Here is a 20,893-nt window from a genome sequence, read left to right as displayed (position 1 = left end):
GTATAATGTATGTCCGAATTGTCAATACAGATGAGTCAGATAAAATGAAATTATTAGAAGAATTTCTCACTAAGTAACAAAAAACAAAATTTGTTTAATTTACTAACGTTTGTATTTTGAGAACGATTTCCGAAGTGGAAATTGAAACGTCAATAAACGTATTTTAACCTTTAATTGTGACTTATTCCCATTTAAATAGTAATTAATCCATATATCAGTATAATATTTTTTCTCATTTGCCTGTCTAACTGTATACATTTGTCAAGCACTGTATTATGTTTTTCTTCAAGATACTTTACTTTCTTATATATTTTGTTGGCCAGTGTTCGTGTTTCATCTTTGATTTTTTGTAATATAGATTTTTTTAAGTCTGCATATTGTTTACTGATTTCTGCTCGAAGTTTATCTAACAAGACTGTGTTTGAGATGTCATTGTCGGAATTGCTCATTATCCACCAAATAGTTTAAGAAATACAGTTACAAATACTAATTTTTATTGGTGTTTTTTAATTACTGTCAGTTTTTGTAACTTTAGTTTAATGTATAAGCAATATTCGTTCCCAAATGAAAGTGTTGATAATAAAAACAAACTTACATATTAGATTAATAATAGTTTCACTTGCTGCTTCCTACATTCAGCATTCACAAAAACAATATTCACTAATTAGTTTTTAAAAAATTTTATTCTCGTTATAAAAATTGCTTATCTACTTGAAGCTCACTAATAACAACCTAACAGTAATACGGTAGTTAATCGAATTCTTGTTGTTAAGAACATTATTAAGTCGTTCTTGGAGGATATTCTTGGACCCGTTGCAGTCTTCATCGCGTTCTTCTAGTTGCTTCCGCAACTGTTTTACTAAAAGTTCTGCAAGCCACATCTTTGGTCAGGCACACACGTACTTTTTTTACTATGATGTTATTTCTTACAAAGATCACTACCGAACTACGCGGATATTCCTAACGAATAAAGTTCAAAAGTCTTTTTCAAGAGTCACTGCTGAATTTATTTTTAAATTACTTCAATTATCTCACACCGTGACACCAACTGTAGCGTGTTTCAATAAAACGAGCGGTTCTAATTTATATAAAGATATTTATTTAAGTTTACAGCACGATAATATCTTATCAACTAAACCTAACTCATAATAACAGCGCTGCTTATATATACAAGTTATTATGTATTAGAATAATCTGGAATAGTCCACCTCTATTTTCGGTTTGATGAGCGCCTTGATCGTGTCAGCCGGTCGATAAATCAGGAGCATTCTGGAACACACAGATCATCATCTCGAGATGCAACCGTTACATGTGGTATGTCGAAATTCACCTCAATAAAGTAAATAAAAAAAGGAAGCTAAATATTATAGCATAGCAATAAACAAAATTAAATACAAAATTTAAAAAACGTATCAACAAAAAAATGGCATACTATTTAGAAAAAAATATAGACTATAAAAAATAATATTGTAAACTCAAAACTAAAATTCTGTGGCTTGACTAAACTGAAAAATAAAAGAAAAATAAATATTGGATCAAAATGAATTAAGAAAAAAGTAAAAAAAGAAAAAATTGCTTGGGATACATAAAAATGGAGCAAAAAAATCTGATGATATCTTTAAAATATGGAAAGACTACTAAGTACCTACAAGGATCGATAAAAACCAATTTCTCCTTCTCTTCTTCCTCTTAGTAAATCAGATGCGATAGTATGCTGCTAATTTACTTTTTATGAGTTTGCCCCTATCTTAATCTGCAATCCTTCGTATGAGTTGTATTCAGCCAATTTTGGTCAGCGTGTTTTTACAACATACAAAAAAATAATTTCTTTTTATTTTGTTTTTAGCTGCAGAGTGTTTAAAGTTCGATAAACCTTTTCAAAGAAGAGCCGAAAAAATACTCTTAGTAATGGGTACCAATAACTTAGACCACTGGAACAGTAATGGAGCCGTCACCAGAAAAGCTAGGGATGTGCATACACCTCTCTTTTTTGACCCATTTTGGGAGTTCGATGGGAATATCGGTATAATTTTAATGGGTAAGCAATAATCTACATGATTTAGTCATAAAATAACATTATACATTATATTGTATGGCAAAATTCAGTTTGTCTTCAGGATATCCAAACAGTGAAACAGCACTAAAAGCAACAGAGATAAACTGAAAATTGCCTAAACATAAACACTTCGAGGTATGCTCCAAAATCAAAAATGCCAAAATCTAGCACAATGAAAAATTTTTTACGCAACTTATGTTTATTATATTTGACATACTTGATATTAATTCGCAAGTTGGTATTAACACCGATACGCTTCAAAGAACTCTTAGGGAATCACAAAACGAAATATTAGTTAAAATTTATAAACGTAATGATTTCCACATTTATTTTTCTTCTACCAATGCTTATTCGTTTTAATTGCAAACGCTCTCGTAATTAACCTTATTTACATTAGCCATGGCGTACATAGCACAAAAAATGTACAAACAAAAATAATAATTACAAATTATACAATTTACAAGCTACAAAATGCCAAAGTGCAGGTATAAACAGCTTTTTTCAAATTGATTAAAATTTTTTAAAGCTATTGCTAATAAATTAGTGTAGTATTTGAGAATTTCACGTTTTATTATAAAAACTTTAACCATAAGCGATACATGTGAATATTAAAATGTTTCTATCAGTTGAAGGGCCAAATGGAAGAAGGTGTTAAGTTACAAAAATTAGTTTTGAATATAATCCACTTTTAGTGAATAATGCTGGAATTTTTTTTATTAAAAACACTGAAACTAGTACATTATAGGGTTTATGTTAGGACATAAGTAATCAGTTTGTGGTATATGTATATTAAGTCTCTTAATATTATCAGTTTTCCTTTCTTTCTTAAAACAATGTAAATAACACCTTTTATTATTACCAAATACCAAAAGGAATAGATTGTTTACCGAAATAAAGAGTTAACTACAAAATAAATCATTTATTTATTCACGAAATTAGTAAAAGATTGAGATTATTGTTGAAATAATAAAACAAAATGTTTACAAAACATATTACTATTTTCGTTGAAGTTTTTGCGGTATTGGAGCATTTTTGTTTTGTTCATATTCACGAATCACACTTTCGTAATATCCACGATGTTCTTCTGAAATATATGGCAACTGAGTAACAATATCAGCATTTTTTTTTGTACGATATATTTCCAGTCTTCTCTAAAATTCTAGGAAAGTGGACATTTTTTGTGAGTACCTTTATTCTTAAATATAGAAACCTTATGAAATTGAGTATATTCATCATACGACTCTTTGTATACTGACTCACCTGGAACATGACGCAGGTGAATGTAGAATCTAACCATCATCAAACATTTGTTGAGTGTCAACTAAAAAGTACCAGTATTAGAACTCAAAGTATTAAAACTTAAGTATTAAGACTTGAATAATTCATGCTTTCATACTAATAAAAAATAATTACCTTCCATCTTATTTTCATTGTTAATATTTGAAGAACTCAAATCTCTATCTTCTTCATTCGTGGACTTTGGCACCATTTTCACCTCTTTTGGCACTCCTTCACTGGAAATATATTCAACGCCACCTGATGCATACATATGTGTCATTGGTAAATCGGAAATCTGTTCTTTATCAGGTAATATGTGTTGAGTATCAACTAAAAATTAAATTTCGTTTTGTACAATAATTACTTTTGTTTACTTTCAATAATAATTAACAAATACGCACCTTCTATTTCATTGCCATAACTGGTATTTGAAGAATAATTTAAATCAGTATATTGTGCTTGCGCCTTTTCAACCAACCTTTTTCCGCGTTGAGACATATTTTTATACCTTTTGAGCGAGAGAAATTATGTTAAAAATTACTCCTCGACAGTCGACTGAATTTAGTAGAGAAATGACGCGAATAGCATATTACTTATCTATAGTACCTTCAGTATATTACATATCTATGCACGAATACTTCTGTTGTGTTCTGTTTCACTTAACGTTTATTATGACCTGGAGACATCATTTGATGAAAGGAGGAAGCAGTGTTGTCATTTGCGATGTGTAATAAACTAGGTAGCTTATGAATGGAAAAAGGCGTTATGTGCCCATGACCCCTTATTCCAGTATCTATTAATAATTTTACTGTACCTAACACCTTATGCGTTTGTGTATTGCCGTTAATATGCTAGATAGTGTTAAAGTAATAACGATTTATGATAAATAGGTACTTAAAACATTCTTGCATGACAAAACTAAGTTTAAAATAAATAATGTTACATAACACCTTCTTCCACTTGGCCTTTCAATTGATCCATAGTTTTTAGTGGACTGTGTCCTTCTTCGGTGCTCGGCGGCTCACCAGTACTCTTCGTCCTGCCGTCAAGGGTTCAGAACAGTTCCGGTTTTGGCATTCACAGCTATAAAATATATTTTATGTTTTAATTTATATTTCAGACCGTCCAGTACAATTTTCAAATGTCCTAAGTCCAGCATGTCTATGGAAAGACAACACAGATTATTCTCTGGTCACTAAAACAGCGATTATAACAGGCTTCGCCCAAGAAAGTTTGACGCATATTTTAAGAGGAAAACGAGCAAACATGACTATTCTCAATTATAGCGATAACGATGATTACTGGATAAATTCAGATCTTCCAGGTTTTCTGAGCTGCACCGACAAGGCTAATAAAACGCTATGCGCAAGTAAGCAAAAATAATGAATTGAGTAACATTTTGTATGACAAAAACTTATTTTGGATATTTATATTGTACTAGTATTCCTTAAATACATATATGTATATATATATATATATATATATATATATATATATATATATATATATATATATATATATATATATATATATATATATATATATACGGCATAAAGTGGACTCTGCCCATGATAAAATTTAGGTTTAAGTGAGCTCCGTGGTCAAGTGGACACCGATATACGGAGCTCACTTGACCATTCCCTAATATTTGTTCTGTCTATTCGTTAACATACAGAGCTTCATAATTTTTAAAAATTTTGTGGAGCTCATAAGTACTCCTATATCATAAATGTATATCGTGTAGTTCACGTGTATATATTATAGGGGTCGTTCAGATCTTTTTCAATATATATTCGAACAATACGTTTATCGGTTTAAGTAGGCTCTGATAGTTTAACAACTTTGCGATGGTTTATATCAGCGTATATATTATAATATACGCTAAACGGTTCATCTAAGCTCCTTATTGTTGTTACGCATTACGGTGTGTAACTGATATGCATAGTTCTAACTACCTGTTCTAATGTTTTTTTAGTAGCTACGTGCTTCTTTAAAAAAAGGTGTATAGATACAAAAGACCTTGGGTTTATTATTTAATGGAATGTTCACTTGCTTAGAAAATTTTATTGTCTCTGTATTTTTAAAAATGTTTTTTTTTTGTTTAACATAATTTTATTATTTCATTGTCGAATTAGATGTTTTTTTTTTCATATGTGGATATTTCGTAATATATTTTATTAACTTGAGTATATCTTTATACGTTTTATGTAAGAATCCGATTAATAAGAATTGCGTTTATTTTATCCATTGTTCTACGATATCTTGTATATAGCTTTTTTAATATTTTACTTCTGGTCTTATTTGTGAACTCCATATGATATCTGGATGGAAGGTTATCTTAAAATAAATATGGTTAAGTGCTAAAATAGATATTTTTGTGTTAACTCGGTAGTAGCGCCCAAAAAAGAATGAATGCTTAATTGATCTAACAAGAATAGGTATTAATAACCAATACTACATACTTCTGAATGATTTATCTCCTATTTAGGGGTAATAAGTAATCAGTATAAGTTAAGTTTGTATCAAATCTGCAACGATCTTTGTAAGCAATAGCTTACTGACTGTACTTTATATGTTCAGTTCAAATAATTAAATATTTTTCCTTCAGAAAAGAGCGTTTAAATGACAAAGTCAATTGCGTGCAGTAGATCGCGTTCTGTGCAAGCTTTCCCTGGTATAAGACAACTAAGGAGGTGTGATGAATCTTGTACCTTTGGCATGTGTTTTTCCTTAATTTTAGTCGTCTTAAAATAGGCTGGTATTCGTGGAGTGGATCTAGACTTTGTTTCTTTCGTTCTCTAGCTAGTTTTCTTCGGATATTGGGTGGATTGAAAGCTACGATAGGGTAGAGCTTATGCATTGATGTGGAGTCTTAATATCCGAATTTGGCTGACTAATTTATAGTTTAATCTACGTGTCAAAGATGTGTCGGTGTCACCCAGACTGGCGAGGTATGTTCGGCAGCAGAAGCATAGAGTGCAAGCGTGTACATCTTAAGGGTGAAAGGAAATGCTCCCCATTTTCAACTGACAAGCATGCGGAGAATATTATTTCTGGTACTCAGTTTGTCTTTTAGTTTTAAACAATGTTCTATGAATGACAACGTGCGATACAAACTATCTTCAAGGTATTTACATAATTGTATAATTGTATGTCACTATTGGATGTTCAGTTTTGTGAAAGCGTCGTTGTTCGGGAAATTGAAGTAGAACACCTGAGTTTTTCTAGGGTTTGGCTAAAAATTAATTTATAATATACTATAATATAATGTACTTTATTTCTTTATTTCTCCTGAACAGAACCGTCACCATAATGATAGGGCGATGTGTGAGGGTCAGCTCGGGTGACCTAATTATCTTCGCTTCCACGAGCTTTGGCCCTTTTGTAAATCAAGTGAATCATAATTACTAACAAAAATCTGTTTTATTTTTATTGTAGTGCTTTATGATATACAATGTTTTTTTTTTATTACTTGGTGAATATACAAACAAATCTGATGGATTTACAACACGGGAACAGGCAACATACAATTGACCATGTGAGAAACATGGGTTTTCTATATTTATACCACAAACACCTAATGATTGCCCCTGGGACTTATTTATGGTCATAGCAAAAGCAAGCCGCATTGGAAACTGTAGTCGTTTAAGTACAAATGATACATCAGTGGGAATCATTGGTATGCGTGGTATCAAAACATCTTCTCCTTTATACTTTCCTTTCAGTATAGTTGCTTCTATCACGTTGTTCAACAATTTTTTTATCGCTAATCGTGTACCGTTGCAAAGACGCGGTTGGTTGATATTTCGCAACATTATAACTATCGGTCCAACCTTTAATTAAAGATTGTGAGGTGACAATCCTGGTAAATCCAGCGAGTTTAAAAACATAGGCGGATAGTTGACGACATCATCTTGGTTAGTAGCCGAATCATCTGATTTATATATCCTCAATTCGCCTGTAATTTGTTCTTGAATTTTGAAATTTAATTTATTTACATCTATGTTTTTTTTTGCAGCCAATATAGCCCGTTAGCTAAACCAATGGTGGTTTCTGTAATTTTTGAGCAACATCTGGAAACACCTTTTGAATGATTAACTGCTATAATATATAACTTAAAAGTTGGTATGAAATTTTCCCGTACTACGTTTGTTGCCTAGTGGTGGCTCTAGTGGTGGATCCACTGGTATCAATTTTACTTTTTACATATGCGCAACAAAATCATCCATTGGCTTCATTTTTGTATTCCAATGCCTTACAATGAGAGCAAACCAAGTTCATAGATCCAATAGTAACACATTGGTAGTTACTGTAGTCAATTGAAAAATCGTAATTGAAATTAGCGAGATTATTAGTTGAATCTCTCGCTCTCGCTTCCCGCGTTCGTGATATACGAATTCTTTCACGTTCATATCGGTCATCACGTTGTTGTGCAGTATGATTAGATCGGTAACTAGTTTGGTTTGTAACATTTCGGGTTCTTATACCTAAATTACTTCGTCTTATTGGAGGCACATCGAATATACTTAATTATTAATCACAGGTATTAAAACACTTTGCACAAAACACAATATAAAACAATCAATCAAAAATAAATCAAAAAAAAACTGGAGAATTTGTTTCGTTTATAAAGTTGACAAAAGACAACTAACTAGATAAGGTAACAGAAAATCCAAGAAAAGCAACACGTGACTTAAAGGTTTAAACTCACGAAGGTACTTTTTAAAAAGACCCTTTATTAACTTTTACAACTATACTGCACTGCTTTATTGATTGAAAATAACTGAATTTAATTACAATACTATTTCTTTTATATAAAAATTAAATGCTGACAAAACTGTTGATTGGGTTTGCTGACCTCCGGGGTTACTGCACCGTAATTCGTGTGTGTACACCAATGTACACTGGCAAATTGACAGGTTATTCTTGTCTGTGAAATCTCTACTTTGTCTGTAAAAGAGAATATAATCAAAGAGGATATAACACTATGTTTTAGTTTTTTTTTTTAACTTTTACCAAAACCATTTGAACAAATTCCCTTCGTTGGCTCAGTGAAGATGTTCGTTCTGTTGTAATGGAAACACCAAATAATAGTAGCAGAGTTTATTGTTGAGACGTACACTATGGGTGTAGACCCGGGATAACTTTGAGTAGAGACTGATGAAGTTGATCGTTGAAGACTATATGTTCGTTGAGTGAATATTGATTGAATGCTTCTCTAGTCAAGAGATATTAGTTTTATATAAATTCTATTTGGGTCAATATTTTTCGCGTACCTAGCGTGATATGTGTATTTAATTTATGTAAATTGTTTAACTTTGTCAGTACTTTTGACTGATGTCCAAATTATTATTTATAATTGACCAAATGTGTATGTAACCTAATTAACTACGTGTGTGTATTTAATAACAAATAGATTCATTCGGTCTACTGGGTGATAAAATTATACTGTCCAATTTCGGATATGAATTCTGAAGATTTGATATTGGACATACTGCGGAATCGGGCAATCTGGCCCAAGTGTCAATACTCAAAGTTTACATATAAGTATTACATAACATAGTAAAATTCAAACATGATAAATTATAAATAGTTTAAGAATAATCAATAATCTTCCAACCGTACCCTAGCTATCAATGTCCGACTCTATCTCTAGATTAAAATTAGGGCAATTGGATGAAAATGTGGAAAGTGGGATGTCAACTTGGGAAGTCGACCGTACATTGTTGTGCCGATTACTAACTAATACAGGTACTTCCTGTTCGTTAGTCTGAGTTTGTGGATTCCCTGAACGACATAGTCGTGCAACAGGACGGTACTTCCATAACGTGAGTATCCCAATCATTACCATTATAGTAATGATCCCGGTGGCCACAAAATAATGCCAATTAGATTCGTGAATCGATCGCCACTGCGTATGCGTCATTTCTTGTTCCAGACTCTCCTCCTCAAGTAACACATGACGTAGCTCTCCTCCTGGTATGTCAAGGTAGGTGTTTAGAGGCGTGTTAAACTTGCGGGGTGTCCTCGCCACCAGTTGGGCCACGGGAGTGATTGGCGACTTCAGGTAACTCGTCACTGCTCTGTCCACCCCACTGCTAGTGGGGAGTAATGTAATATTTTTCGTTTGGGCGATACATTTGGGTGAAAGCTTCAGGAATGTGACTCGTTCCAGTACTCTTTCGCTCCGATTTCCATCGCAAATAATGGATATGTGTATCGTGACTGGCGTGATAACTAGCCAGAGGTTGGGAGTACCCATCTTACTCCATTGAGCTGTCTGTATTGTCCTGGCTACCACTGGACATGTGCTATTCTTAGATCGCTCATAAATTTCTTCTAGTATGCAGTTTGGTTGGGTATCCATGTTTCTTATAGCCGTTGGTGAGCACGCTATCTGCGCCTTTGTCAACAGTAAGCACCTTTCTCTATCTTCCGTGGTCAATTCGAAGTAGTGCAGTGTGTTATAATCTACGACCAGTAGATTCCTTGGGGCGACAAATGTGCGCAACACCGACCCCTCAACGTTAAGTGGTATGGCCGTGACTTTGAGCATGCTGTACTTATTTTTCCCTGTCATTATGAAGTAGCTGATGACTGTTATATATCTGTCGTCATGACTGACTTCTGTTTCTATAATGGGTTGTCGTCGTATTTCGACCCCTTGAGGCAGTATCTGCCCTGCTTTCCCTATTAATTTGGTTATTTCACCCGGTTTCACTATATCAATGAAGTGTCCGTGGTTATAGTGAAGGTTTAATATTCCCTCGTAAAATTGAGTATATTCGTTTATGAAGTCCATAACTTGTAATGCTATCGTTTGTATTCGTAACGTGCTATATTCGGTTTCTAGTTTTTGTGCTTTGTCTTCTACTTCGTTAAGTCCTTTAGATATTTCTTGTAGACCTGTGATTAGTGCTTTGTTAAACTTGTTCATTTGCTCGTTTATCCTGTTCTCTGTGTGATTGATTGATGTTATTGTTTCTAACATTATCTTCGCCTGGTGCTGTGATTCCTTTATTAGCTCCTTTTGGTTATTATCTAATGCTTCAATGTTACTGTAGGCTTCGTCATTGACTCCAAATACTGAGGTTAATATTGTTCCTAATATTCCTCTTCTTTCCCTTCCTTTTATTTCTACTGTCAGCCCCTCGCTTACTGACTCCGCCTTTCTTTGTCCTTCCTCCAATTTCTCTATTATATCCTTACAATTCACGATTTTTATCTCATGACACAGTTCTCGTACGCCTTGTATCATATTTCCTATTAGTTGGTGCTCTGTTCGAATTCTTCCTTTTTCGAGTAACACCTTTATTCGAAATGTTCCCCGGTCTATGACGACCTCTCCAAGGTCTTCTGTGAAAAATCCTGGTACCGGATTATATATTTTATACGGTTCTGCCTTTATGGGTTTTAACATCGTTAAAAACATTATAGCTACTAGTATTTTCTTCCATCTTAGTGCTGCTGCCTTTTTCGGCTTTTCCTGTTTCTCTTCTTCCAGTCGTATTAGCTTATGTATGGGTCTTTTAGTCAGTTTCCCGTTTGCCTTTCTCACTGTTACTACTCTGGTTAATCCCTCCGCTCCAGGGTGTGTTTCTGTTACCCTCGCTAATGGCCATCTGCCTGGAGGTGTATCCTCTTCTTTAATTATAACTATTTCTTCTTCTTTTATGTTAGGGTGCGCCTTATGCCATCTATTTCTCTGTTGTAATTGGTGCAGGTATTCCTGTTTCCAAATTTTCCAGAAGTCTCTTTTTATTTTCTCCACTAATCTCCACCTCGTCGGCATCTTCAAATAAGTCGTAAGCTCTTCTTCCCGATTTGGTGATATAATTTCTCTCCCTATAAGGAAGTGAGCTGGTGTCAGGGCTATTTTCCCTTCAGGGTCTTCTGATGACCCACATAATGGTCTCGAGTTCATACATGCTTCTATTTGTGCCAGCACCGTACTCAATTCTTCATATGTTAGAACTGTTTCCCCGATGATTCTTTTCAAGTGATATTTCATTATTCGCACTGCGCTCTCCCATAATCCTCCGAAATGTGGTGCATGTGCAGGTATGACATGCCACTGGGTACCTAGTGCCCGTAATCCTTGTTTTATCTCGTCATCTATTTTTTGATTTTCTTTTTTCAACAAATTTGCTGTTCCTACGAATGTGGTTCCGTTATCGCTGTATACGTTGTTGCACTGTCCTCTGCGTGCCGTAAATCTCTTGAACGCTGCGATGAAAGCATCCGTAGACATATCGCTTACTACCTCAAGGTGTACTGCCTTCGTTGACAGACACACAAATACTGAGATGTAGCCCTTATAGCTCCTCTGTCCTCTGCCTCTCGTGGTACTTATTTTTATTGGCCCGGCATAATCTATCCCTGTGTTAGTAAAGGGATGACTCGGGTTCACTCTGTCTTTCGGTAGATCTCCCATTAATTGTTGTGCTGCTTGGCTTTTATACCTCCTGCACCTTAAACATTTTGCTAGATGATCTTTCACGGTTCTTCTGCCGTTGATTATCCAGTATTTCCTTTTTATGTACTGTAGTGTTTGTTGTAATCCGCTATGTAGATTTCTTGCGTGACTATCTGTTATAAGTAACTTTGTTAATGCACTATCCTTTGGCAAAATTATCGGATGTTTTTCTCCGTACTTTAGATTCGTGTGTCTCAGTCTTCCGGTGACTCTTAGAATTCCTTGTCTATCCAGGAATGGTACCAATGACGCTAATTTATTTTTCTTGTCTAATTGCTGTTTCTTCTCCAGCTTATTTATTTCTTGTTTGAAGTAGGCGTGCTGTGTGTGCTTTATCACCTTTAATAGCGTTTCCTCTAATTCTTGGACTGTAATCTGACTTTGTCCATTGTCCTTCTTTTTTCTGCATTTGTCTGCAAATCTCCTACAATATGAAAGTACTCTTCTCATTCTTTCTAAATTTGAGAATCTCTCGCATATGTCCTCCTTTATCGTTGTCGTGTGCACTGTTATTTTCGTTTTGACTTCCTCCTCATTTGTCTCTGGTATTTCTTCTGATTCCTGAGTTAAAGTTTTGTTACTAGTCAGCCAAGTTGGTCCCTTCCACCATAGCTCTGCTTCTAATAATTCTGATGCGGTACTTCCACGTGAGAGGATGTCCGCTGGATTTTCCTTTGTATCTACCTTATGCCAATTTTTCGGTCCTATAACGCGTCTTATTTCCTCTACTCTGTTGGCGACGAACATTTTCCACCTTTTTGATGATCCCCTTATCCAAGCCAGGGTTATCGTTGAGTCTGACCATGCATATACCTCAATGTTTTCCCTGTTCAATGCTTGTAGGGTTTTCTTCATTAAATTTGCTAGTAGTACCGCGGCACACAGCTCGAGCCTCGGTAACGTCGTTTTCCCTTTCAATGGTGCGACTTTCGATTTTGCTATCATTAGATTCGTTTTAATTTCTGGGCCTAATACCCTTGAGTAGATTACCGCTCCATATCCTTTCATAGACGCATCTGCAAATCCATGCAGTTCTACTCTGTTTATCTTGCTTAAGTTGTTCCACCTGGGCAATGTTATTTTCTCCAGATTTACTAATTTCGCCTGGTATGTATTCCACCTGCTTTGTTGGTTGCTAGTTAATTCTTTATCCCAACTGGTCTTTTGCTCCCATAATTCCTGTATGAACATTTTCGCCTGAATTACTACAGGTGCTATCCATCCCAGTGGGTCGTATAGTTTTGCTACTTCTGACAGTACGTGTCTTTTCGTTATTTTCTTTGCCGTCGTTATCCCTATTTTGAATGTGATTATATCCTCTTTAGGTGACCAGTGTATTCCTAACGTTTTTCGTACTTCTTCTTGTTTGAATGCCTTCGAGTCTACGTTCCTCATATCCTCCGGTACGTTCTCCATTATTTTTTCTTTGTTGCTCAACCATTTTCTAAGAGTGAAACCTCCTTTTCTGAACAGTTGTATTAATTCCTTTTGGGCTGTTTCTGCTTCCTGCACTGTCTCAGCTCCTCCTAGTATATCGTCTACATACATGTTTTCTTTTACAATTTTCGATGCCAACGGGAACCTCGCTCCTTCGTCTTCTTGTAATTGTTGTATTGTTCTTAACGCTAAAAAGGGTGCTGCGGCCGTGCCGTATGTCACCGTCGTTAAGTTATACTCTTGTATGTGGTCCTTTGTGTCCTTTCTCCACAAAATTTTTTGATATTTTTGGTCTTCTTCTGCCATTCTGATTTGTCTAAACATTTTTTCCAGATCCGCTGAGTATGCTACCTTATTGGATCTCCATCGTAATAGTATATTTGTCAAGTCTTGTTGTAATTTCGGCCCTGTGTGCATAATATCATTCAGGCTTACTGCCGATGAGCTTTTGCTTGATGCGTCAAACACGGCTCTTATTTTCGTTGTAGTACTGTCCTCTTTTCTCACTGGATGATGAGGTAAGTAGTACCCATCTCCCTGGTTTTCTACTATTACCATATGACCTTGGTTTTCATAATCTTCCATGAATTGTCTGTAATTCGCTTCTAACTGTTTGTCTTTTGCAAACTTCCTTTCTAGTTGCATCAATCTGGCGAATGCTTGCTGTTTAGATTCTCCTAACTTTGCGACGTCTTCCCTAAACGGAATTTTTACTTCGTATCTCCCTTCTTCATTCATTTTTACAGTCTGTCGATACAGTTCTTCACATTCTTGTTCTTCCACTGAGAAACTTGTATCCTGATTTACTTCTTCTAATTCCCAGAAGTTCTTTATTTGTACGTCCATTTCTTGTCTTGATATCATACAGCTTACTTCTGCTTTTATATTCTCCCTTTCTCGTGCTATTCCCGAAACTATCCATCCTAGTTTGGTGTTTTGACTCAGGAGTCCATTACTTATTCTGTGCATCCCTTCTGTCAATATGTAACTGTATTCTTTTACTCCTAGTAGTAAGTCTATCTTCCCTACCTTGTAATATCTTGGATCTGCCAGTATTGCATTTTTCTCGTTATAGTCCGGTAGAATTATATCCTTTTCCGGTAAATTCCTTGTTATCTTCGGTAGTACTAGTGCTTCTATTTCCATCTCGAAGTCACTTTCGTAATGAGTTTCGATTAAAAGTTTCATACTCCAGTTGGCTGTTTTTTCTCCTGACGAGCCTATCCCGGATATGGTCGCCTGTATGGGCTTCCTTGTTGTTCCTAGCGTCGTCGCAGCTTGTTCCGTTATAAATGCGCATTGTGACCCTTGGTCGATTAGTGCTCTCATTATGTGTGAATCTCCTTTCGCATCTCTTATGCGTACCACAGCTGTCGCTAGTAATGCTTCACCTTCCTTATGGCTTGCACAGTTTACTGAATTCTGCCCTCTTTGCTGGTCGTTGCTATTCCTAGGCCCATTGGTATCTTGTGTATTTTCTCGCCTTCCGTTATTTTGTTCTCTGGCGTTGTATGGATTATTATTTCCTCCTCTGTACCTATCAGCTTGGTACCCGTTTCTTCTATTGTTTGAATCTCTTCCATTTCTTTCTTGTGTTTGTTCTCGTTTCGTTTCATTGGAGTTTCTTTTGTTGCTTGTGTTTCCTTTTTCATAATGCAACATATGGTGGTGGTCTCCGCCACAGTGTCTGCACCTATATTGTGAATAACATTGTTTTTCTTTTTTATGTGCTAGGCAGTTTGTACACAATCCTTTTTCTTTAATCATCCTGTTCCGGTCTCTTACATTGAGTTCCTGAAATTCTCTGCAGTTCGGTACTCCGTGATCTCCGTTGCATATCACGCAATGTGTTCTTGGTTTCCTAAGAGATCCTCCTTGCTTCTCTTGTCTTTTTTCTGACTCCAGCAGTTCCAGTGTCTGAAATCTTCGCTGTAAGAATGTTTGTGTCGATTTGTACGTCGGTATCTCTCTACTGTCTCCAATGTGGTTTTCGTACAGCCTCCTAGTTTCATTGTCCCATTTCGTTATGATAATTCGGGCTATCAATGGGCTCCACGCTTCCGTGTCTGTTCCTAACCCTCCTATGGCTTCCAGACTTTCGTGGAAGGTGTCATGTAGTGATTTCAATGCTCTAGCAGAAGATTCCTTTACTTCCTGCGCTAGTAGCATCCTGTCTATTAATTTAAACAATATCATCCTTGGGTTCTCATACCTATCTTTTAGCATGTTCCAGGCCACTTCGTAGTTGGCCTCGGATATGTTTAAGTGTTGTATCATTCTGTTGGCTTCCCCTCTTACTTGAGTTTTTAGGTACTGCATTTTTTCTGCGTTTGATAACTGGTCGTTTTCATGTATTACTTTAGTAAACAGATCGTGGAAAGTTCTCCACGTTTCATATCTGCCTTTATACACAGGGATTTTTACCTGCGGCAATGTCACACCGACCCTCCTCTGTGTGCTTTCTGGCCGTTGCATTCCTGGCCTTATTTTCTTTAAAACTTCCCTGACTTTCCTCTTTAGATGATTTATTCTCTCTACTTCTCCAATATCTGTAGCGTCCAGTTCCTCATTTACTGCTGCTTCAATCATTAGTGTATTCACCTTTTCCATGTATTCTCTTAACTCTGACTGCAATTCTTCATCCTCCTGCAAGTCTTGTTCATTTTCTGGCCGTAATAATTCCTCGATTCTTTGTTTTCTTATCTGTATCTCCTTTACTTTCGGTGCTTTTCCTCTTTTCAGCACCCTTCCATATTCTTCCAACAGGGTTTTCCCCTCAATGTATGTCTTAAATACCTGATCATAGTATTTTGTTTCAAAATATTTTTCTTTCGTTATACCCCCTTCTAGCAGTTTTTCGTGGTTATTTAAAAATTTTGCCCAATATTCTTCTAATTTTTCCTGTCTATCCCGGATGTTTTGTTGATTTTTCCGAGATTGGGAATCCTTTTTTGTATTTGAAACGAGTTTCACTATTTCTGTTCCTATTTCCGCTTGCTTAACGTATAGACTCTCCATGATTATTTTAAAATTTTTACATTCAGCGGTAAATATATTAGACAATACTAAATGTACGTTATGTATTAAATAAGTATACCTGTATTATAACACTTTCTTTTCTATCGGAATGTGCAATTTAGCGAAATATGAGTTTGACCTTGCCTGCTGTGCTATTCTTTGCATTGAGGTAGGTCAAGATGTAATCCACACACTCTTATAATGATATATATACCTATATATATATTGTTATCAAAATAAATGAAATTATTTGCTACGTAATTATTTTAATTTTTCGAAATAAAATATTTAATTGTAATTAAAAGCAAGCTATATGTATGAACGTTTCTTTTTTCAAATTGTCATACAAAATTACTGTTTAGTTAATTATAGTTGTGAATGACGTTTATTTTTGTTTTATCAATTCTCTGTAATATTTAAATGGTATGCATTCTAAAGTACATTATTATACGATTGATAGAGTGGAGATTGTTGTTCTAAATTGTTAAATTGTAATAAAAAAAAACTTGTTAAATTGTAAGATTGTAAAAGTTGGAAGATTTTGTAATTATTCAAAAACTTACGGTTTTTTGTGTTCTTAGACGTTGAGGATCCCTCGCTTCTGGTGGGTTCTGCAATCGGTCCTGTCCTTTGGCTGCTCTGCGGCTATAGTATGGCTCTCGGCTTTGGTACTGCTCTCGGCTCTAGTATGGCTCTCGGCTTTGGTACTGCTCTCGGCTCTAGTATGGCTCTCGGCTTTGGTACTGCTCTCGGCTCTAGTCTGGCTCTCGGCTTTGGTACTGCTCTCGGCTCTAGTATGGCTCTCGGCTTTGGTACTGCTCTCGGCTCTAGTATGGCTCTCGGCTTTGGTACTGCTCTCGGCTCTGGTACCGCTCTCGGCTCTAGTATGGCTCTCGGCTTTGGTACCGCTCTCGGCTCTGGTACCGCTCTCGGCTCTAGTATGGCTCTCGGCTTTGGTACTGCTCTCGGCTCTAGTATGGCTCTCGGCTTTGGTACTGCTCTCGGCTCTAGTCTGGCTCTCGGCTTTGGTACTGCTCTCGGCTGCGGCTATAGTATGGCTCTCGGCTTTGGTACTGCTCTCGGCTCTAGTCTGGCTCTCGGCTTTGGTACTGCTCTCGGCTCTGGTACCGCTCTCGGCTCTAGTATGGCTCTCGGCTTTGGTACCGCTCTCGGCTCTAGTATGACTCTCGGCTTTGGTACCGCTCTCGGCTCTAGTATGGCTCTCGGCTTTGGTACCGCTCTCGTTCTCCCGGGTCTAGTGGTCTCTCTCTGCTACTGAGGGTGTTGCTGGCGTGGACTGTATAGGCTCTCTCAAACTTCCTTGAAGTATTCTGTTTCTCGATAGGACCATGAACAAATTCCCTTCGTTGGCTCAGTGAAGATGTTCGTTCTGTTGTAATGGAAACACCAAATAATAGTAGCAGAGTTTATTGTTGAGACGTACACTATGGGTGTAGACCCGGGATTACTTTGAGTAGAGACTGATGAAGTTGATCGTTGAAGACTATATGTTCGTTGAGTGAATATTGATTGAATGCTTCTCTAGTCAAGAGATATTAGTTTTATATAAATTCTATTTGGGTCAATATTTTTCGCGTACCTAGCGTGATATGTGTATTTAATTTATGTAAATTGTTTAACTTTGTCAGTACTTTTGACTGATGTCCAAATTATTATTTATAATTGACCAAATGTGTATGTAACCTAATTAATTACGTGTGTGTATTTAATAACAAATAGATTCATTCGGTCTACTGGGTGATAAAATTATACTGTCCAATTTCGGATATGAATTCTGAAGATTTGATATTGGACACATTGGTAAAACCATTTTACATTAACAAAAACAATGCTGTATGTGTATTGAGTGTATAAAATTAATATTAAATTAATTATTAAATCCCTCTAAATGATAGAGTAGCAATGTTGAAATTACAAACAACTCACAGAAAACTAAATATTATTCAGGTCTATGCTCCAACCAGTGACAAGTCAGACGAAGAAATCGAAAAATTTTATAACAACATAGATGAAATAATGAGACTGACAAAAAGAGGTGAGATAACGATGATCATGGGTGACTTTAACGCTAAAATTGGTCGTGGTGCTGAAGGAGACCACATAGGAGCATACGGTCTAGGTACCAGAAATAATAGAGGAGATAGACTTCTACAATTCTGCGTAGAAAACAATCTGTTAATTGCCAATACCTTCTTCAAACAACATCCTAGAAGGCTATACACATGGAAATCACCTGCAGACAGAAAAGACAAAATTGTTAGAAATCAAATTGACTTCATTTTGCTCAATAACACCTTTAAGAAATACATACAATCTACGAAAACATACCCTGGAGCTGATATACATAGCGATCACAATCCAGTTATAATGAATTTTAGATTAAAAAGATTTCTCAAAGTCAAAAAGAACACAGTGACAAGAAAAATAGACATCTCACAACTGAAGAACCCTGAACAGAAAAAAGAAATAAGTATCAAGCTTGAGGAAGAAATAAAAACGATCGAAAACTTGGTACAGACAGACATTGAAGTAACATGGACTGCTCTAAAAACAAAAATAACAAAGATACAAGAAGAAGACATCGGGTTCATTAAACACAACAAAAAACAAGAATGGATAACGCAAGAGATCATGGACCTCATGGACGTAAGACGAAAACATAAAACAAGCCCAATAGAATACAAGCGAATCAACAAAATCATTAGAAAAAAGTGCAGGGAGGCGAAAGAAAACTGGATGTCAACAAAATGCCTAGAAATCGCCCAATATGAACCAACAACTTCAGGAAAAATACGACACCTTTAATATTCATAAAAAAGTAAAAGAAATGACAGGTAGACACAAAAAGAGACAAGCAACAATATTAAAAAATGATAATAACGAAATAATTATGGGTACAGAAGACAAACTAGAGAGATGGAAAGAATACATACAAACTCTTTTTGACGACGATAGACCTTGTTCTCCACCATCCACAGATAATCGAATAAATGAAAAAGGCCCAGAAATAACCAAAGAAGAAGTGATTCATGCAGTAAAATATCAGAAAGATGGAAAAGCCACCGGTCCAGACAATATCAATGTCGAAATACTTAAACTAATTGCAGATAACGAAAGTAAAAGCCTAGATTTAATAACAGCACTATTCAATAAGATATATGACACAGGTAAAATACCAACAGACTGGCTAAAATCAACATTCGTAGCATTACCAAAAAAATCGAATTCCTCACAATGCGATGATTATCGAATATTAAGCTTGATGTCTCATGTCCTTAAAACTTTTCTCAGAATTATCCATACACGAATTTACAAGAAGTGCGAGTTCCAGATGAGTGACACTCAATTCGGATTTCGAAACGGATTGGGAACACGAGAGGCTCTTTTTGCTTTAAATGTGTTAACGCAACGATGCAGAGACATGAATGTGGATGTATATGCATGTTTTATTGACTATCGAAAAGCATTTGACTGCGTTAACCATCAAAAGATGATCGAAATTCTGAGAACAACTGGAGTTGACGAACAAGACTTGCGAATTATCTCAGAACTATACTGGCACCAAACGGCAACAATTGAAATAGAGCACACAACATCCGAAGACATACAAATCCGACGAGGAGTGAGACAGGGTTGCGTCTTATCACCGCTACTCTTTAATTTGTATTCGGAGTCTACATTCAGAGAAGCATTAGACGAGGTCCAAGGCGGAATTAAGATTAACGGAATCATCATAGACAACATCAGATATGCTGATGATACCGTCTTAATAGCAAGCAACGCACAAGAACTACAAAATATAATAAATGCGGTAGTTCACCACAGCGAAATGTTCGGTTTACATCTAAACGTTTCCAAAACTAAAACTTTAGTATTTTCAAAGACACCAATAAACACTTGGCATACACCAGGTGTATGCCAAGGGTCAAATAATAGAACAGGTAAATTCCATAAAATATTTGGGAACAAATATCAATAGTCAGTGTAATCCAAAAAAAGAAATCCTGTCAATAATCGAACAAGCAAGGAAAACATTCATGAGCATTAAAACATTTTTTACAAGATCAGAGCTTAGTCTACAGCTTAGAATCCGAATGATTAGATGTTACGTTTTTTCTGTCTTACTGTATGGCTGTGAAAGTTGGACAATGGACTCCGAAGTAGAAAAAAGAATAGATGCCTTTGAGATGTATATATACAGACGAATGTTGAGGATTTCATGGGTACAAAGAGTTACTAATGTTGAGGTACTTCGTCGCATGTGTAAACAAAAATAATTACTAAGAATAATCAAAGAGAGGAAAATGCAATACTTGGATCATGTGCTGAGAGGCGAAAGATATGAATTACTTCAAGTTATACTGGAAGGAAAAGTACAGGGCAAAAGATCAGTAGGAAGACGCCAGAACTCGTGGCTGAAAGACCTGAGGAGATGGTTCGACCGCTCATCCGCAGAGATCTTTCGCGCAGCAGTTTCCAAAACTACAATTGCCATTTGGATCGCCAACCTTCGAAAGGAGACGGCGCAATGAGAAGAAGAAGAATTGAAATGAAAATATATACATGAGCTGGCTACGTACCTAAGAGGTGGAGGCCATAAAACAAAA

The 20,893-nt window shown here is 35.9% G+C and overlaps 1 protein-coding gene across 2 annotated transcripts in view; it reads left to right on the top strand.

The window, feature by feature from the left end:
* LOC140445869 (uncharacterized) overlaps positions 1-20,893 on the top strand; it is a 117,606-nt gene that overhangs the window by 83,281 nt on the left and 13,432 nt on the right. For both annotated transcript variants that reach the window (XM_072538269.1, XM_072538270.1), the window contains exons 6-7: positions 1,847-2,038; positions 4,455-4,703. In XM_072538269.1, the coding sequence (XP_072394370.1) occupies positions 1,847-2,038; positions 4,455-4,703 (441 nt within the window). The remainder of the gene's footprint in view (positions 1-1,846; positions 2,039-4,454; positions 4,704-20,893) is intronic.

The sequence above is a fragment of the Diabrotica undecimpunctata genome, chromosome 7, assembly GCF_040954645.1.
Source record: "Diabrotica undecimpunctata isolate CICGRU chromosome 7, icDiaUnde3, whole genome shotgun sequence".
NCBI lineage: Eukaryota > Metazoa > Arthropoda > Insecta > Coleoptera > Chrysomelidae > Diabrotica > Diabrotica undecimpunctata.
The sequence above is the reverse complement of the archived record's forward strand: the minus strand, read 5'-3'. Positions and strand labels throughout refer to the sequence as shown.